Genomic DNA, 20,691 nt, shown 5'->3' with positions numbered 1-20,691 from the left:
GACTTTTGAACTCTGTGGGAGAAGGTGAGGCTGGGATGTTTCAAAAGAACAGCATGTATACTATCTATGGTGAAACAGATCACCAGCCCAGGTGGGATGCATGAGACAAGTGCTCAGGCCTGGTGCACTGGGAAGACCCAGAGGAATCGGGTGGAGAGGGACGTGGGAGGGGGGATCGGGATGGGGAATACGTGTAAATCTATGGCCGATTCATATCAATGTATGACAAAACCCACTGAAATGTTGTGAAGTAATTAGCCTCCAACTAATAAAAAAATTAAAAAAAAAAAAAAAGAAATAAAAAATGACACAAATAGATGGAGAAATATATCATGTTCATAGATTGGCAGAATCAATGTAGTGAAAATGCGTATACTATACAAAGCAATCTATAGATTCAATGCAATCCCTGTCAAGCTACCAATGGTATTTTTCAGAGAACTAGAACAAGTAATTCCACAATTTGTATAGAAATACAAAAACCCTTAAATATCCAAAGCAGTCTTGAGAAAGAAGAATGGAATTGAAGGAATTTGGATGATTTGAGAGAATAGCATTAAAACGTGTATATTATGTGAAACAGATAGCCAGCCCAGGTTCAGTGCATGAGACACAGTGCTCAGCGGCTGGTGCACTGGGCTGACCCTAAGGGATGGGATGGGGAGGGAGGTTGGAAGGGGGTTCAGGATGGGAACACATGTATACCCATGGCTCATTCATGTCAATGTATGGCAAAAACCACCACAATATTGTTAAGTAATTTGCCTCCAACTAAAATAAATAAATGTAAAAAAATAAATAAATAAAGAACATTACAAACTAAAAAAAAAAAAAGAATACCAGAGTGGCTTGCCTATTCCCTTCTCCAGGGGATATTCCCAACCCAGGGGTCAAACCCGGGTCTCCTCCATTGTAGGCAGATTATTTATTGTCTGAGCCACCAGGAAAACAGAAGATGGTTTGATTTCTTCCTACTTTGTTACTGACCCTCCCCAGTCTGACCCAAAAGGGGGGTGAGGGGTCCTATAACCAGGTTTGTGTGTGTGCTCAGCCACTCAGTCATGTCCGACTCTTTGCAACCCCATGGTCTGCAGCCCTCCAGGCTCCTCTCTCAGTGGGATTTCCCAGGCAAGAATACTGGAGTGGGTTGCCATTTTCAGCTCCAAGGGATCTTCCTGACCCAGGGATCAACGCTAGTCTCCTGCACTGGCAGGCAGGTTCTTTACTGCTGAGCCACCTGGGAAGCCCCTCTGTCAGGTGTGGCTTGTCCCAATAGAATGTTCTCTAGAGGACACACTCTCCTAAAAGCACCTCTGGGACTGCTGTGTGTGATTCCTGTCAGCTGAGGGATGGGTGGGTTCTCACAGGACAAGCTCAGCTGTGCTGCCCTTGACTCCAGATCATAGTGCTGGGTCAGCATCTCTCCACACGCCCCCTGGCTGCCATCTTGAATCACAGTGCCAGGCACAGAGACTCTGCATGCTGCCGTCACAGCTGAGGTGTCAGCACAGTCATTTTGCATCAAAGAATCTCATCTGAAGGGCCAGGTGTGAGGCTTCTGCATGAGGAGCCCTGTGAGCAAGTGAAACAAGCCTCAGCACAAAGGGAGAGAAAACAGGTGACACTTTCATTATCCAGATTCTACTTTTACTCCCAGGGAATTGTTGATGGGCTTTGTCGTGACTGTTCTGTCACAGCCCAGCCTCCCTGAATATTAAGGGCCCCACCTTAACTTTAATGACTATTTCCTTTGTTACCTGTGGAGATAATCTTGATGAAGACAAAGAGACCAATTTCTCCCCTATGCCTGAAGGTCCAAAAGGGAAGGTATTGATATAATCAGTTTTGTTTGTTTTGTTTTCTTTAATGCATAAAGACCTCTTGGCTGGGGCTTGATTTTGCTCCTGAAATAAGTGGGAGTCCGTGCTGCCTTTCATTTGAGGACGACAACCTGGTATTGCTTAAATGGGAAAGGGAAGGACCTAGGCATCAGGGTACACAGAGAACCAGGTCTGGGTTCCCAGATGAGAGGCTAAGACAGCCTTGTCACTATGGAAACAGTGTGTCCATGCTTTTGAGACAGGCAAGAAGAGGGGCACAGATATTGAGAAAAACAGGATTCTACAAAACCTGGCTTGAACCAGTTAAATCAAGATGGTATTGAACATGGTCTGGTCTCTGACCCTTCATTATAACACTAAAATTCACTCCCCTCTCACCATGACAGGTGCTGTGATAGTTCAAAGGCTGACCACAGAAGTCCAAAAAGTGATACCGAAACAGGGATCTGGCTGCTCACCACTCAAAAGCCAATAAAGAGGCCAGGTTGGTGGAAAGGAACTTTATTTTGGATGCCATTATGGGGAGGGGGGAGGCTGGGTACCTGTCTAAAGGCTGACTTTCCCCTCCCTTGACAATTAGTGGACAAGAGCTTTTATAGACAGAGGGAGAGGGCTACGTGTGTAAACAGCAGAGTCAGAGCTGACAGTCGTTTTGAAATTGGTCATTGGTGGTCTGACCAGTATCATTTTGATTGTTTTAAGTACAGCTAATCTTCAGTTTTCTGTGATTGTGGTTTTCAGTCTGTCAAGATTGCCAGGAGAAATATCAATAGCATCAGATATGCAGAGGATACCACCCTTATGGCAGAAAGTGAAGAGGAACTAAAAAGCCTCTTGCTGAAAGTGAAAGAGGAGAGTGGAAAAGTTGGCTTAAAGCTCAACATTTAGAAAACTAAGATCATGCCATCCGGTCCCATCACTTCATGGCAAATAGATGGGGAAACAGTGGAAACAGTGGCAGACTTTATTTTTTTGGGCTCCAAAATCACTGCAGATGGTGACTGTGGCCATGAAATTGAAAGACACTTACTCCTTGGGAGGATAGTTATGACCAACCTAGACAGCATATTAAAAAGCAGAGGCATTACTTTGCCAGCAAAGGTCCATCTAGTCAAGGCTACGATTTTTCCAATGGTTGTGTATGGATGTGAGAGTTGAACTATAAAGAAAGCTAAGTGCCAGTGCTGAAGAATTTAAGCTTTTTAAAAATTTATTTATTTATTTATTTATTTTACTTTATAATGTTGTATTGGTTTTGCCATACGTTGACTTGAATCCCCCATGGGTGTACATGTGTTCCCCATCCTGAACCTCCCTCTCACCTCCATCCCCATCCCATCCCCCAGGGTCATCCCAGTGCACCAGCCCTGAGCACCCTGTCTCATGCATAGAACCTGGACTAGTGATTCATTTCACATATGATAATATACATGTTTCAGTGCCATTCTCCCATATCATTCTACCCTCGCCCTCTCCCACAGAGTCCAAAAGGCTGTTCAATACATCTGTGTCTCTTTTGCTGTCTCGCATACAGGGTTATCATCACCATCTTTCTAAATTCCATATATATGCATTAGTATACTGTATTAGTGTTTTTCTTTCTGGCTTACTTCACTCTTACTTCACTCCAGTTTCACCAACCCCATTAGAGAATTTAAGCTTTTTAACTGTGGTGTTGAGGAAGACTCTTGAGAGTCCCTTGGACAGCAAGGAGATCCAACCAGTCCATCCTAAAGGAAATCAGTCCAGAATATTCATTAGAAGGACTGATGTTGAAGCTGAAACTCCAATACTTTGGCCACCTGATGTGAAGAACTGACTCATTTGAAAAGACCCTGATGCTGGGAAAGATTGAAGGCAGGAGGAGAAGGGGATGACAGAAAATGAGATGGTTGGATGGCATCACTGACTCAATGAACATGAGTTTGAGTAAACTCTGGGAGTTGGTGATGGACAGGGAGGCCTGGCATGCTGCAGTCCATGGGGTTGCAAAGAGTCAAATATGACTGAGAAACTGAACTGAACTAGTTCTCTGACTATACAGACACAACTGTGTCCCACAGTTTAAGTCAATTCTGATGCTGTTTGCCTGGAGTCTTTGTTAGACCTCGTTATAAGTTAAGGACCCAGTCCCACAAAACTACCCCTTCTTCTCAACTTCAGAAGCCAGTGGTGAGTCTAGGTGGTTACCTGTTTTTCTTATGGACTGATCATAAATCAGGGTTCCCATAACCCCCTCCTTGGGTTTGGTAATTTTCTAGTGTGGCTTACAACTCAGGAAAACAGTTTACTCAAGTGGATCAGTAGTTTATTATAAAAGGATTCAACTCTGGAACAGCCAGATGGAAGAGATGCAGAGAGCAAGGTAGTGGAGGGGCAGGGGCTTCAGGCCCTCTCCAGGAGAGTCACCCTCCCAGCACCTGCACACACTCACTAGCTGGGAAGCTCTGTGAATCCCATCCTATTGGTTTTTTTATTGAGGCTTCATAGAAGGATACTTTAGGCAAGACTGGTTAAGGCATTGACCATAGGTGGTTGAACTGTTTCCAGTCCCTCTTCTCCCTAGACATGCGAGGGTGTAACTGAAAGTGTCAACACTTTAATCATGTGTTTGATTTTTCTGACAAACAGATGCATTCACTAAAACTCAGGTGTAGTTGAAAGGGGCCTGTAATAATTATCAAAAGATACTTTTTCACTCTTACCTTAGAGCACCTAAGGGTTTTAGGAGTTCTGTGCCAGCAACATCATGAAGACCAAAGACATATTCTAACTATAAGTCACAACATCACAGTCTTCAAGGTTCATGCTGCAGCACGTGTCAGAATTTCCTTCCTTTTTAAGGCTGAGTAATATTTCATTGTGTATTTATACCACTTTATTCATTCCAGAAATATTACTTTTGAATGCAGTTATTTTCTTCATATATATTCATATGGGCTTCATATATGGGGGAAATGTCTGAAATTATTCACTTCCTTCTTGTACAGTTACCCACTTATTAGCTCGTTTAAAATTTATTTATTTGAGGGACAAAGTGAACGTTGACTTCTTGTGTACTTTTCTCTGTGCTTCAGTTCACTGCTGAGTAACTGTCCTTCATGCCATGAGAAGAATATTCTTTGATCTTTCCTTTTCCCTCCTCTTATCAAAACAGGATTCCTCAGGGCCAGCCTAGCAGTAGAACAGACACTGGGGAGCCTGAGGCTGTCATCTAAGTAGCCCGGCAGCTTTGTGCCCGTCATCTGTGCTCACCTCCACTGACCGGTATTAGCTACTTGCTCAGTGTATCCAGGGGTTGGGGCGGGGGGCGGCGGGTATGGGGTGGAGAGGGTGGGGTCTATCCCAGGAAGCTCCCCCGCCACCCAGGTTCCTGCTCCATTCCAGTTGGCGCTTCCCACAGCGCCCTTGCTTGGCCCTGATGAGGGCAGCGTGCCGGAGGGCGGGCTGCTATCTCTTTCTTCCAGCTTTCTCCGGGTCTTCACCACAGCTGAGGGGCGTTTCTGCAGCAGCCTGCCCCTCCCTCTCCACCTTCTGGGTTGGGGTACGGGCTCAGAGCGCGCCCTCTGGTAGAGTTTGAAGCCCAGTTGGGGAACAAGGGCTCCTGGGGGCCTGCGCCCCGCGTCGTGCGGTTCCCCCACCGCCTCCATCAGCGGCGCCCGCGGCCTCACACCTGCGTGTGGCCCCGGCTGCCCCCACCCCACGGCCCCGGCCCGCGCGGGTCCAGGCCGGCAAGATGAGGCCGGTGTCCCGGGAGGAGAAGCCCAACCCGCTGAAGGACGCGAACTTCAGCCCGCGGCTGTTCTCCTGGTGAGCCCCCGCCTGGGCTGAGACACCCCGCCGCCTTGGGGCCAGTGCCTGAAGCTGCGCCTTTCAGGGGCTGAAGGTGGAGGGTCAGGATGAGGGAGCACTTTCCGATGGATTCTTGTAGCGGGTGGGTTCCCCCCCACGCCCGTCACCGGGGTCCCTGTCTGCGCCCTCTGGGGTGACACGGCGGGAAAGGGTAGGAGGACCCCGGAAGAGGGCCCTGGTGGCGGGGCGCAGGGACTGCCTGCACTGCAGCTCGCTGTCCCGTCAGCATCCTTAGTCCCGGGGAGCAGGAGAGGCAACGGGAGCACAGAGGCAGGGAGGCTGAAAACCCAGGCTGCCCAGGGTGGGGGGTCACCACTAGCAACAGAAGGACCGAATCCCGCACTCCATCCTTAACCGGCTTACCCAGTATAGCTCCAGATTCGTAGTTCTGAACTAGTTCACACCCTTTCCCTACTAAGCAGCTATGAATAGCTTCCTTTATCTAGTTAGTGCCCTGCAGCATTGTCATCTCCCAATAATGTCCCGAGCTTTCCTCATATTCTTGAGGTGACGGCTGAGTTCCAACTGCACTGGGCTCCCTTGTCCCTGTGTCTGTGACCATGTCTCCCTCCCTCTTTCTCTCTGTGCGCATCTCTCACTGTACATCCTGGTAGCTAGTTGTGACACATTTCATGTGTGTAAGAACACTATTTTATTTAGTGAACGGGGACATGATTCTTGAACACATTTTGCTTTTACCTGGGATACACTGAGAGGACTGGAGGATGTATTTGACCAGCCCCTTTCCTAACTGTGACTATCTCTGCTTCCACCTTTGAGAGTCACCCTGGGGATGGGGTCCCTGAAGCCTGTGGGGTCTTATCAGGATCTCTAGCCTTTAGAGAAGCAGTGCATGGTCTTGATGCAGGTAGTCCTGCCCAGGAGTCATTTGTTCCTGAAACCACTGAGGGGTCCCTGAGCTGGGAGGAAACACACAGATGAAAAGCAGCTCAGAGAGATGAAGCTCTTAACTAAAGTTTTTCATCTGGTAGTTGGGACCACTAACTAGGTTGGCAGGAACCTTTTGGTTTCATCACACTTGGGTGATTATTATATCTTTCACTTCTGGATCCTAAACCATTCATCTTTTCACAAATTCTGATATTTCCTTTTTTTTTCCTTATATGGGAGGGCCTTGGGGACCCCCAGGAAATTGAAGCTTCTCTGCTTGTTCTGATGGTGGTGTATTCAGTGCTTGTGGCTACATCTCTTGGCCATTTGGTGGCCCTTAAGGACAGAGGGTCAAGAAGAAAAAATATGGGTGTAGGCTTCTCTGTTGGCTCAGTGGTAAGAATCCACCTGCCATAGTAGGAGACCAGGAGACTTGGGTTTGATCCCTTGGCAGGGAAGATCCCCTGGAGAAGGAAATGGCAACCCACACCAGTATTCTTTCCTGGGAAATCCCATGGACAGAGGAGCCTGGCAGGCTATGGTCCATGGGGTTGCAAAAGAGTTGGATATAACTTAGTGACTAAACAACAAGTACCATAAATAATAACAAAGTAGGGACACCGCTCCTTAACTTCAGACAGTGCAAAGAACTCTTCAGGGAAAGACACGTTCTGTTGTGGATTTTCAAAATGTTTGTGCATGGAAATGGGAGTGTGAGGACTTCTTATTGATTTGAGTAGGCACCCATTTCCAATTTTTCTGCTGGAGTGGAAGGCACTATTACCTCTTATTTAACATGTGAAGTCACTAAAGCAGAGAGGTTAAGTGATTTTTTAAAAACTTTTTATTTTATATTGGAGTATAGCTGATTTGCAATGCTAGGATTGTTTCAGGTGGACAGGAAAGGGATTCAGCCATATATAAACATGTATCCATTCTGCCCCACATTCTGAGAGGTTGAGCAGGTTGCCTACCATCACACAACTCGTAGTAAGAGTTGGATCCCAAACCAGGTAGTCTAGCTTCCAAGCCTGTGTTGTTGTGGATGTAACTGCTGTTCTTAGCTGCTTCTATTTGTATACTTGTTCTTAAATGCAGGGAGAAGGCGATTCCAAACACAACTTTGGTCTTGTAGGTGGAGTTTCTCAAGGGACGTTCTTAACGTTTTTGCTGTTGGAGATGATGCACGTGAAACATCTCTATAATCAAGCTTTAGGGTGGCTGTTTCCAAAGTATGGCTTTCAGACCTGCTGCATCCTCCTTACCTGGGAGCTTGTTAGAAATGCAAATCTGCCCCCACCCCCTGTACTGCTTCTAGACCAGTTCTGTAAAGTTAGAAACTCTGGGGCTGGGGTTAAATAAGCTCCAGGTGATTCTGATGGAAGGTGGAGTCTGGTTTCTGCTTTAAGCCTCTCCTCCCATTGGCACTGTTACTTCAGTGTTAACTTTTAAAAAGGGGTCCAGACTTTGTGAAGTTAGACGTTGACCATGATTGCCATCCTGTATGTAAAATCTGAGGTAGCTTAGTGATTTCCTTGTGTCCCCCACTTGCTGTCCTGGGAAAACTGAAATGTGTCCAGGCAGGAAGTGCTGCCCAGAGACACGGCCCACCTTGTAAAGAAAAACTGAGTTTTCATCTTCTCATTGAGTGTTTGCTTTTCTTACATTTCATCTGCTTTCTAAATTTGTAAAGGATGCCAGTAAGTAGCTTATTGTCTTTATACAAATGACTTCACTGGGGTTTTAGTGTTTTCACAGCACAGGTAGAACTTAGAGTCTAAGAGAAGTCATACGTTATGGCTCTTGGTAACTGTCAATTTTAGAAAAGAGTATATATATTTTCTATTTCTATTAAAAAAAACTTTACAGAAGAAGAAAGGCTTCCTAGCTGGCAAAGAGTTAAAGAACCTACCTGCCAATGCATGAGACACATGAGATGTGGGTTTGATCCCTGGGTCAGGAAGATTCCCTGGTGTAAGAAATGGCAGCCCACTCCAATATTATTGCCTGGACAATCCCATGGACAGAGGAGCCTAGTAGGCTATAGTCCATGGGGTCACAAAGAGTCAGACATGACTGAGCACATAGAATAAGAAAAGGGTAAGGATTTGTTTTTATTAGCCAAGTAGACTTGCTGATATATTGGTTATTTTTTAGTCTTTCCCCTTGAAATATCTGCACATGCACAATTTTTTTTTTAAATCAAAATTATACCTCATGGTTTTTTAGAATTAATTTTTATTGGAGCATAGTTGCTTAACCATGTTGTGCTAGTTATGCACAGTTTTCTCTAAAGTGAAATATCTTTGAATCCTGATTCCTTCCTAATTTTCTATGATTAACATTTATTTATAGAATTAAACAATGTTCAAAATGTGGTATTTATTTTTTAATTAAGCTTTTTATTTTGTATTGGAATATCTCCAACTGATAATGTTGTGATAATTTCAAGTGGATAGCAGAGGGACTCAGTCATACATATATCTGTATCCATTCTCCCCCAGTCTCCCTTCCCACCCAGGCTGCCACATGACATTGAGCAGAGTTCCCTCTGCTATACAGTAGGTCCTTGTTGGTTATCCATTTTAAATACAGCAGTGCGTACCTGTCCACCTGAAATTCCCTACCTATCCCTTCCCCCATCCTTCTACCTGGCAACCATAAGTTCATCCTCTGTGAAACTGTTTCTGTCAAAATGTGGTACTTAATTGAAATGTATGAAGTCTTTCACTTTTTTTTAATATGCTTTATTGCTAGTTTGGATGTAATGGATATCCCTGACCATATATTCTGATATGTCTTTCCTTTTTCTATATTCCCAGAAGTAGAATAACTGGTAAAAGGCTGAATTGTTTTCCATCAGGTTTGGACGAATTTGCCCTCTTAACAGCCCTAGTGTACTCATTTCATTGTCAACTTTAAGTACCTGAATTACATTTTTTGGGGACCGAAAGTTAAAAATAATTCAGACAGTTTTAATTTGAATTTATTTGATTTGTGCGTGCTCTGTCACTCAGTTGTGTTCAACTCTTTGCAACCCCATGGACTATATCCTGTCAGGCTCCTCTGTCCATGGGATTTCCCAGGCAAGAATACTAGAGTGGGTTGCCATTTGATTTGTAGAGATGGAACTTTTTTTTATGTCTATTGACCATTTAATTGTCTTTCTTTGAATGTCTATTAATAGATTTTCTCCCTATAGAGCATTTATATTTTTGAAATAACTTGTAATGGTGTGTATAATGCTATTTCAGATTTTCATTTGTTCTTTAATTCAGTTTAGAAGTTTTATATATTATTAATTAAAATTTAGCTTTTATTTTTAGTTTCTCCTGTTGCTTTTGTAGTATGTCTTTTAAAAATCCTAGCATCATGTAAATCTCTGTAAGCATTTAATTTTAGCTCTTGTTTTGTTTCTAATAATAAAGGCAGCTAGTATGTTTTTTTAGTATGTGATATAAGATAGACCCCATATTTCTAAATAGCCCATATTCCCATCATGGTTTATTGAATGATTCTTCCTTTTACCCATTATTGGAAATCAGTGGCACAATTTATGAACCATGTCCAGCCTGCTGAGACTCTCCCTGGTGATGTCCACAATGTCCTCACTGCAGCCTCTGGGGTAAGCTCTTCATTTCTCTGCCACCCTCATCCCAGAGGCCAGCAGGCTGAGGCAGGACAGGCAGGACCTGTCCCCAGAGATGAGGGTGGGGCAGGGTCTTGGATTTTATGTACTTGACCCTTCAGGGAGATGTTACATCCTCGATCCCCTGACTCTGTCCACGTTTCAGTCAGTGAATTGTCCCCTTGCAAACGGAGTGCGGATGTGGAAACTGCCTCTGGTGTCAAGACAGACTCTCTAGAGACTCTTGTCAGAGGAGCTGATGACATGAGGGGATGTGAATTGGCTGAGTGCTGAGATGGTTTGGGGAGGGTTGGTCCTGTAAGGTCCTTAGTAACTATTGATTGTGAATACATAGAATTGTTTAATTCTGCTGCTGCTGCTGCTAATTCGCTTCAGTCGTGTCTGACTCTGTGCGACCCCATAGACGGCAGCCCACCAGGCTCCACCGTCCCTGGGATTCTCCAGGCAATAACACTGGAGTGCGTTGCCATTTCCTTCTCCAATGCATGAAAGTGAAAAGTGAAAGTGAAGTTGCTCAGTCGTGTCTGACTCTTAGAGACCCCATGGACTGCAGCCTACCAGGCTCCTCCATCCATGGGATTTTCCAGGCAAGAGCACTGGAGTGGGGTGCCATTGCCTTCTCCTGTTTAATTCTATGTATTGTTAATTCTGTGTATGTTTAATTCTATAGGATTCTTTGCACCATTTTCAAAATATCACTTGTATGAATCTCGTCATTAACAGTCAGAAATCCACATGTTGTAGATACGAGCTGGGTGAGCTCTCCAAGTTTCTTTCTCTGGCCTCAGCCTATTTTCCTTGTAAACTGTTTATCTTGAGTTTGGTAATCTTAAGCAATAAGTACAGCCCCAGGCAAGATGTATGACATCCCAAGGTGTATTCAGATTTACTTCTATGTCCTTATGGGAAAATACACTGTCTGACAAATTTATCTCCTGTAGCTTATTCTTGATTTTGGGGATCTTTCTAGTCCTGCCTCTCATCAGTGAAGAGGTATCAGGCTGTGTCTTTTCAGATGTGTCAGGTGGATAATTTGCCTTTCTGAGTCTACCATGGGTTCCCTGATCATGTTGATTCCCTTCCCTCTGTTAACCTGAAACAAAGAGACTGTCAGATATTTCTCCAGCAAAGATGAGTTTATTTGGGCTCAGCAGAGAATTGAAGTTCAAAGTTTCAAACAAGCATCAGTCACATGAAAGTCCCCAAAGAGCAAGGAATGGAGAGTACTTTTATAGAGGGGAAGGGAAGTTGGGAGGAATGTTTAATAGTGTCCATTTCTTTTCATTGACTGAGTCCTTGCCAGGAAAGGAGAGGAATCTTTCTTCTTCCTGTTTGGGCTGCTGTTGTAACCTCATGTATCAAAGTTATCAGAGGCTTTCTACTGGGGACCACATGGGATTACTGGAGAGCGCTGTGGCCGTGGTGGCTGTTCTTTGTTTGGACGGACTTGTCCTGTTCAGAGCATCACTGATCCTCTCAGCATCCCAGGGAGGTGTTCTCTCCACGTGTTCTTCCCACTTTCCAGAGGCCAATGCTGAGAGGTTTTTTGGCTGGTTCACGGTCATATAACTGGGAAGTGGCAGTCTAGACTCTAACACAGGAACATTTCCAAATGAGACACATCAGGTGAAATTTTTGTTTCTCATTAAAATTTTTCATACTGAAAACGGCACACAACATAAAATTTATCATCTCGATGATTTTTAAGCATATGGTTCAGTATTGTTAACTACCTTCACATTATCGTGCAACCAGTTTACAGAACTCTTCATCCTGTACTAGTGTGCTATCAAACACTAACTCCCCACTTCCCTTGCTCGCAGCCCCTGGAAACCACAGGGCCACTTTGTTTCTCTTTGAATTTGACTGCTCTGAGGACTTCATGTAAGTCAAATCATAAAATATTTGTGTTAGCTGGTGTCTCATTGTGGTTTTTCATTTGCATTTCCCTGATAATTAGTGATGTTTAGCATCTTTTACTCTTCAAGCAGAATTTTAAAGAGTGTCTATCAGGGCAGGATGTCATCATCTGGGTAAGTCCCAGTGCTAATTTCCTGAGCATTTTCTGTAGGGGACAAGGTGAAATAAATCACCCAACGTGTTTCAAATCTGTTTAGTGGTAAAACTCACAGATTTATCTTTTTGTTTTGGAAGGAAATTGAGACCTAGAGTTATTAAAGGTCATGGAGACGCTGAACTGGAGTGAAGTGGAGCATAGGACAGCTGAGGCCCTGGGTCTCCAATACCACTGCTGGGACTAGAGTCAAGTCTTCTGACTCCTGGACCAGGGTTCTTTAGAGGTGCCAAGATACCAGGATTAGCAAAATCTGAAGTTCACTCTCTCATTGCTTCTTTAATGAGTCATGGATAGCCATACATTCAGCAAATAGCTCTTGAGTGTCGGTACCCATGTTGTCCTAGGAATAACAGGATAAAATGTGATCTCCGTTGTTGCTGTTATTCAGTTGCTCAGTCGTGTCCATTTCTTTGCGACCCCATGGACCAGCATACCAGGCTGCCCTGTCATTTTCTATTTCCCAGAGTTTGCTCAAGTTCATGTCCATTGAGTCAGTGATATTATCTAACCATCTCCTTCTGCCCGCTTCTTCTTCTGCCTTCCATCTTTGCCAGCATCAGGGTCTTTTCTGATCAGTCAGATCTTCACATCACAGCTCCTCACAGGTTGGCCAAAATATTCAAGCTTCAGCATCAGGCCTTCCAATGAATATTCAGGGTTGATTTCCTTTAAGATTGACTGGTTTGACCTCTATCCATGGGTTATTGTGGTCTGGCCTTGGAAATTTTCTTCCCTGGCAATATCAGTAAAATGGTGTTTACCTATGGGCTATCTCTGCATACTCTTATCGTTTAAATAATACTTAATCTGAATAGGTTGTTTTTTTTTTTTTTGGTGGGATCCTCTGTACAGTTACTGTTTTTTCCCTTTATAATAAATCATTACAGAGAGATAAGTTGAGATTATGTAAATATCATTTTCACATCAAGCTTTCACCTACTGGTTTTAATTTCCATTGATGATTTTCTGACTTGATTGTTCCTTTTATGCTTGTTTGCATATTTGCAAGAGCTTTTCTTTCTCTCCTCTTTATGTAGCAGTACAATTCATGGATTCTTTCATTATTTACTAGGTTAGTGTTTATTGCCGTTTGTTTGTTTTGATGCTCAAAGTATCCCAGATTTGTCTAGCAAGAGCCATTCAAGCTTCTCTGTCCTTTCTACTCATCGTTGTTCCTTGAGTCTTCCTTATTTTTTGGCACAAGATGTCCCAGGCCCATCTAGGACTTTCTCTGCCTGTTCGTCTTGGCCTGTAGATAGTGAGGCTTTTGCTTGTAATGCCTGGGGCTCTGCTCAATAGATCTCATACTAGTTATGAGCAGCCCCCACAGAAATTCTCCTTTTGGAGTCAGTGTTGTGGCTGGACCAGTCCATGTGGTTCTTAGGACTGTGAGACACATCTCAGCAACAACCATCAGGGAACTTTGAACTGCCAAGATGTATCACTCGTATGCCCTGGAGAGTATAGGACACCCCTGGGGTGACACAGTGAGGTTACAGAGAGAACGAGAGAGCTCATGAGCAAGCCTGGACCTGGGGTTCTGCCTTTTTGGGGTTGAGGGTGTGGTGTCTAGGATTTTAATGGTTCACTTTATTGGTGAATTTAAAACATAAGAGCAGAAATTAAAGTGTGGGAAGGGAGAAGCAAGCAGTCTGTGAGATGGTCTGTTATAAGGTCAACCAGAGTTTTCTGTAAGCGGGAACTTCACGGGTGGGGTGGCCTCGCTCTTTATCTCGCTGTGTAGCTGTCACATGTTAACTGGAGATGGATATCTTTGACATGGATGTCTTCAAACCTTAATTTGGGGCACTTACATTACAATAATAAAAATGAATTATCAGTGCTGACACACACAGCCCCAATCTTGGAACCAGCCATTTCTTCAGTTGGTTCCTTTTAGGGTAGAAGGATATTACAAGGCCAAGATCTGGGTGAAGGGGGCCAAAGGGCACAAACTTCCAGTTATAAAATAAGTTATACAGTAGGATTAACTATAGTCACCAGACTGGACATTACATCTTTGTGAAAGTGAAAGTCGCTCAGTCGTGTCTGACTCTTTGCGATGCCATGGACTATACAGTTCATGGAATTTCTGCCTGCAATGCTTGAGACCTGAGTTTGATCCCTGGGTTGGAAAGATACCCTGGAGAATAGAAAGGCTACCCACTCCAGTAGTCTTTCTGGAGAATTCTGACCTGGAGAATTCCATGGACTGTATAGTCCATGGGGTCACAAAGAGTCGGACATGACTGAGCGACTTTCACTTTCACTTTCATGAAGGTGTAATATCCAGTCTGGTGACTATAGTTAATCCTACTGTATTGAATATTTGAAAGCTGATAAAAGAGTAGACCTTAAAAGTTCTTCCCACAAGAAAAAAAATTGTAATTGTGTATGGTAAACAATAGCCCAAGTTCGGGGGGCTAGAATGCTCTTTGCTACCAGTGTGTCATTGCTTCCAGGGCCTCTCAGCCTACAGAGTTAGGGAGTGTGTATGTGTCTGTGTGTGAGTGTGTAAACACATATCTAATTATTCTGCCATGTCTCTATATATTTAAAATATAGTTTGTTTGTTTTTTTAACAAAGCCCATCACTGTAGGAATCTAATTAGAGCTGTGTAATTTAGATATATGTCACAATCCTTTTAATTTTTGACAGGTGGCTAAACCCCTTGTTTAAAATTAGTTACAAGTGGAAATTAAAGCAAGATGACTTGTACTCAGTACTTCCGAAAGATCGTTCCCAGCACCTTGGAGAAGAGCTGCAAGGGTGAGCACAGACAGCAGGGAGACGGGAGGGAGAGTGAGAATTTCCACGTGGGGCTAAAGGTTTGGGGGAGGCTTTGCTTCCTCTGGGTTTTTCTGAGACTCCTCCCCTGACACTGCACGCTCACCCACCTCAGGCTGACCCCAGGCTTAGCCCACTTTGGAGGCTGGAGGAGCCCGTGTTCCCTGTGCATCTGTGGACATGGAGGGAGCCCATAGCCATGGCCCTGGAGGCCGAGCTCTGTCCCTGGGAGGTCCCTGGATGAGGGTGTCTGCCTTCTTAAGCTGCTCATGACCTGTGAGTCCAGCAAAGCTTGGCAAGAACTTGTTTTCTGAGACTGGAACTTTTCCCTCAAAACCTGGTCTAGTGCTTTTTCTGGTGCTTCAGTCTACACTGCTCATCCTTCAGGCGCCCTGTGACCAGTTAGCCAGCACCTATGAGGCAGCCGCAGAGCACCTGTAGTAAAGGCTCCTCTCCCACTCCGCCCCTTCCCCATTTCACCTGTAGCCGGGCTGCTCTTCACTGTGCTTTGTTTCTCATCACAGGTACTGGGATCGAGAAGTTTTGAGAGCCAAGAAAGATGCATGGGAGCCTTCTTTAATGACAGCAATCATCAAGTGTTACTGGAAATTCTATTTCGTTTTGGGACTACTTCCATTTACTGAGGTATAAGCTTTTACATACTGTGCATTGCTTCTCAGTGTATGCAGATCAGTACTGAGATGGATGTGATGGGGAGAGAGGACAGTGGTTTAAGATCTGAAGATAAAACTTGTCTGTGAATCACGATGTAGTTCAGCAGTTGTATTTACTTTCAGAATGGACAGGTGCTTAAAGGACAAATGCTCCAGGGGATTACTATTGGCTTGGCCAAAAAATTCTTTCAGATTTCCCATAACAGCTTATGGCAAAACTTGAATGAACTTTTTGCCAAGCCAATGTTTTTCTTTTAGCCAGTTAAAACATAGTATTGTGGAAGGATGACACTGAGAAGAAAACACGTTTTATACCATATTAGGACATTGTTAGTGCTCAGTAAATGATATAAATGCTAAAAGTGATCCTTGAGAAAAAGAACATCCTACAAGCTCAAGGAATATGTACCTCATAGTTTGGGTGTATCAGAGCCCAAAACATAAGGCATTTTATAGTTGCTCAGCCAGTAATGGCTGCCCAGCGAGTAACTTGCCCGGGACACACCTGATAAATGCTTTCCTAAGAAGGGATTGTGGCCTCTCCCCTTCCTGTGAAACAGAACCTGGGGCCCAGCATCTGGGCTGGAGCTGCCAGAGCTCCAAGAGCACACCCTTCCCTGGGCTGCTCCCTCCCCATGGGCCAGGTCATCCAGGCCAGAGTCCCCCTGTGGGGAGGAGCTCCAGATTCACCATGAACTGTGGAGAATCCGTGTACCACCCATGCTGGTTTCTGTCCCTGGTTGTGGGGATAGTTTTCTGGTTGAAGGGAGAGTCTTGGTAGCTGGGATTGGCAGAGGGTGGAGGAGGGGATATGCAGGAGAAAACCAGAGACAGAAAGCTGTGAGGTCAGTGACCTCCATGACCCTGAAGATCCTTGGTCAAGATCCCCCAGAGGACAGTCCACCTGGGGACACAGTGCTGGCAGCCCCCTGTTCTGGCTGACCTGCTGGAGGTCTGCTGCAGACCCCCTGGGTGGCTCGTGCTCTCCGTGGTCCCTTAGTGCTCCTTAGGGACACGGGCGGCCTGTGAGTGTGTGAGAGCAGGAGGATGGAAGATGCAGCTGCTGTGAAAGGGGGGTTTTAGGTGGAGAAGGTGTGAGCTGTCGTCAGTCCATTGTGTTGAGGTGAGGTGGGTGGGCCAGGTGGTTTACAGATGGGCAGCAAGACTCTTGTTTAAAGGCTGTGCTGTATTGAAGGGCACTGTGGGCAGTGGGCAGCTGGGTGGTTGAAGTCCACCCCACACAACTGGAGAGACAGAGAGTCTGTCAGCTCCCAGGGGACTGAGTGGTCCTGGGGGATGGAGTTCTCATTGATAACAAGGGTGTGCTGACCATTGTGCCAGAGGGTAGGGCAGGTGTGTGGGGCAGAGTGCCACCTTAGAGAGGGCACTGATCACCGAGATACTGCATTGTCTTGTGAAGGGCGGGGTGGTGTTGATTCCAAAGTTGTCCAGCCCCAGGAACACTTCCTGCTGGGATCCAGGAAGACCAGGCCTGGGGGCTGTGTCAGGTGTCAGTTGGTAGAGCCCTGGCCCCTCCTTCAGGAGGCTGGTTGTGGGGCGGTCATGGCAGAGAAGTGGGGAGTAGAGGACCTTGAAAACAAGGGAGCTCATCCTCTGTAGTACTAGAAATACTAACAGTAATAACAGGGGCTCATACTCAGTATTCATGGTGGTGGCAACAATACTATTAGTAGTGTAGTAGTAACAATAGTAAGTACTCAAAGTAAGTTATATATCAGGAACTGCTATGAGCACTTTATGTGTAATATCACTCTTATTCCTTGAAGTAACTCAATGAAGTTGTAGCTTTCATATTACCCCTATTTTAGAAGAGAGGACACAGTTCAAGTAGTTACATAGGATGCCCGTGGTCACATGGAGCATAAAGAACAAACTGAGGTTCCGCTTCAGGCTCTCTGACTTATGAGACTGTTCATCTCAATGACTGAGAGCTCATCCAGGGTCAGAAAGTCTTCTCTTTAGAGCTTTGTATTCATGGTGTCAGACACATGCATCCTGAACTTTGTCTAAAGATAATAAATAGGATGCTAAGAACTTCCTGGAGCAGGAAGTCAGATTTGGGATCTTAAATGAGGGTAGAGTTCAGGTGACCATGTCCCCTGGGTGCCAGATTTGACTTAAGATGTTGATGTCAGCAGCTACATCATGCTGTGATCAGATGGACCAGGAGCCCTTTAAGAAGCCACCTTCCCCACCCTAATTGGTGATAGTTTTAGATAGTGGAAGATCTAAACTCAACTCAGGATTCTCTAAAACATGAACACATTTACTCTGTGACCTCCTGCCCTCTTTTAATTCCTCTGGTGCACAGGATGACTCATGGGTTACCCATGGTTCCCAGACAGTGCTGTGACCAACCATAGCACAAACACTCCTGGCACACAGTGGGAAGAGTCCGGGTGATGCCAGTGCAGGGTGAGGATTCTGGGGTTAGGATTTCAAAGTGTGAAACCTCAGTCCTGTGAGAATTGAGGAGTGATCATAATGTTTGGGAAAGCAAGTACCAGGCTAATGTTCAACCTGGAACATGTGCAGGTCACCCCTAATTAGAACAGAACAGCCAGGAGTTCCCAGCAAGTCTGGCCCCTGTGTGCACCTCCATGGGGACCTTGGGTGAGGAGAACAGGTCTCTGCCTGCCCGGGGCCCTCAGGGTGGAGAGGAGGGGTTTGAAGACTCTTCCTGGAACAGAGACACAGAGCCCACCTCCCCAGGTCATCAGGGCTTCTCTCTGAGAGATGAGGTCTCCACTGCTGGTGTGTAAATGGAGTGACCTTGAAGAGCCTCAGTGGGTTCACTCACTCCCTACCCTGAGTGGGGAGGAGTGACCAGGGTTCATGTCCTCTTCCTGGGAACCTTAGAAATGGCCGGCCTTGTCTCATCACTGACCTTTGTCCAAGGCCTGTTTTGCTGGTTGTCTCTGTTTTAGGTAGAGGCTATAGGAAGGCACACATTCGTGTAAACCTTCACTTCAGAGTTCAGCCGATGGGCAGGAAGGAAATAGAATCCTCTGCGTCCCAAAGTGGGCTTTGTGCCTGGACTCAGGGCTGGTTCCCCAGGAGCTGAGTGGTCTTTGCATTTATTTCCCAACCTTTTCTTCCATGTGTCCCTCACTTCTGCTCAACCCGGGAGGCTGAGGAGTGGCTGCTTGTGGCAGAGATACTGTGGGCTGAGAGCAACCACTGAGGACCACACAGCAAAGGAGAGGAGGAGGGGGCACTGAGCCAAGCAGACTGGGACCTGCAGAGCAGACCTGCCCTGCGGATTCCAAGAGCACAGCAATAGCCATCAGGTGTTAGAAATATCCACAGTGATGACCCTGAGACATATATGAGGGTGATGCTTTTCAATTCATTTTTTTTAAAAAAACTGTCTCATTGAAAACTTTTTTAAAAAAATTGAAGGATGATTGACTTACAACGTTATATTAGTTTCAAGCGTATAGCATAGAAATTCAATATTTTTGTACATTATAAAATGATCACCCGGATAAGTCTAGTTACCCTCTGTCACCATACAAAGTTATTCCAATGTTATTGACTGTATTTCCTATGTTGTACATTACATTCCCACAACTGGAAGTTTGTGCCTCTTAATCTCCCTCACCTATTTCACTCATCCTCCAATCCTCCTCAATCCATTTTCTTTAATAAGTCAAGGAAATAGGTGACTCCTTTTTAAAAAGATTGCTTTCATAATGGTGAAAAATTCAAAATTCTGCTTAGAAGTGAAACTTTTAATTACTATCCAGAAAAGTTGACTTTTAGAAGTGACTTTTCTCAAGAGTTCTTGTTGTGCCATGATGGCCTGTAAACAGCAGTGAGTTTTCTAAGCCCTTTGTGAAACCAGCCTCTGCCATTAAGAATAGAATAGGTCTCTTCCCAGGACTCCTGTCTTGTGTACAAGCTGTAGAAATCTTTGCTAATTTTTTGCTTCCTGGTATGACAAGTTTCTGGTTTATCGTTACACACAAAAAAAGCTGTGCATTCTTTTTTTTTTTTTTTTTTTTTTTTTTTTTTTTTTTTTTTTTTTTTTTTTTTTTTTTTTTTAATTTTTTTATTAGTTGGAGGCTAATTACTTCACAACATTTCAGTGGGTTTTGTCATACATTGATATGAATCAGCCATAGATTTACACTTATTCCCCATCCCGATCCCCCCTCCCACCTCCCTCTTCTTAAGTACAAATTTTCCCCAGCCCTGGAATCTCCATTTCTCCAAGCAGCCATGGCTCCATCTAGTGGGAAATGGTATTTAGAGATTATGGTCTGGGCACTAGGGATACTCATTGCTGTTGAGTTGGCTATTGTTTCTCACCTTTTTCATTGGACAAAGCTAGTATACATTTTATTTTATAGTAAATAGACCTTGAGTTTATATGGGTATTTCCAATCTAAATCAGATTCAAGACAGTAGTGCTTTTGCTTTATCTTTTTACTCTTAGATTGGTATCTCTTTTCCTCTCATCATCTTTTCTCTTTTCTGCCATGCCTAATGGTAGCTCACATGGTAAAGTCTGCCTGCAGTGTGAGAGATCCAGGTTTGATCCTTGGGTTGGGAAGGTCCCCTGGAGGAGGGCATGACAACCCACTCCAGTATTCTTGCCTGGAAAATTCCATGGACAGAGGAGCCTGGCAGGCTACAATCCATGGGTTCGCAAAAAGTTGGACATGACTGAGCAACTTCACTTAATCCCAGTTCTCAATGATACCAACATAATTTGTCATTTAAAAATCTTATAGTATCAACACTATTAACAGTAATGTGACTTTTGGAAGCTTTTTTGTTGTTGTTTTTGCTGCTGTTCATATTGTTCTTAGATAGGAATATCACACAGGGAATGTGTTTTCAACTAAGTTTTTTAAAAACTGCTTTTAATAATTCTTTTTTTGTGTAACTTT

The 20,691-nt window shown here is 44.6% G+C and overlaps 2 protein-coding genes across 2 annotated transcripts in view; one reads left to right on the top strand and one right to left on the bottom strand.

Annotated features, from left to right (window-relative positions):
* Positions 1-20,691, bottom strand: part of LOC122447477 (ATP-binding cassette sub-family C member 4-like) — a 1,659,665-nt gene that overhangs the window by 936,819 nt on the left and 702,155 nt on the right. The window lies entirely within an intron of this gene.
* Positions 5,578-18,977, top strand: LOC122447484 (ATP-binding cassette subfamily C member 4-like). Its single transcript, XM_043478138.1, has 4 exons — positions 5,578-5,651; positions 14,970-15,080; positions 15,623-15,743; positions 18,924-18,977. The coding sequence occupies exons 1-4, from the start codon at positions 5,578-5,580 to the stop codon at positions 18,975-18,977; spliced, it is 360 nt and encodes a 119-aa protein (XP_043334073.1).

This window comes from Cervus canadensis, chromosome 9 (assembly GCF_019320065.1).
Source record: "Cervus canadensis isolate Bull #8, Minnesota chromosome 9, ASM1932006v1, whole genome shotgun sequence".
NCBI classification, from domain to species: domain Eukaryota; kingdom Metazoa; phylum Chordata; class Mammalia; order Artiodactyla; family Cervidae; genus Cervus; species Cervus canadensis.
This window is presented reverse-complemented; position numbering and strand designations above follow the sequence as displayed.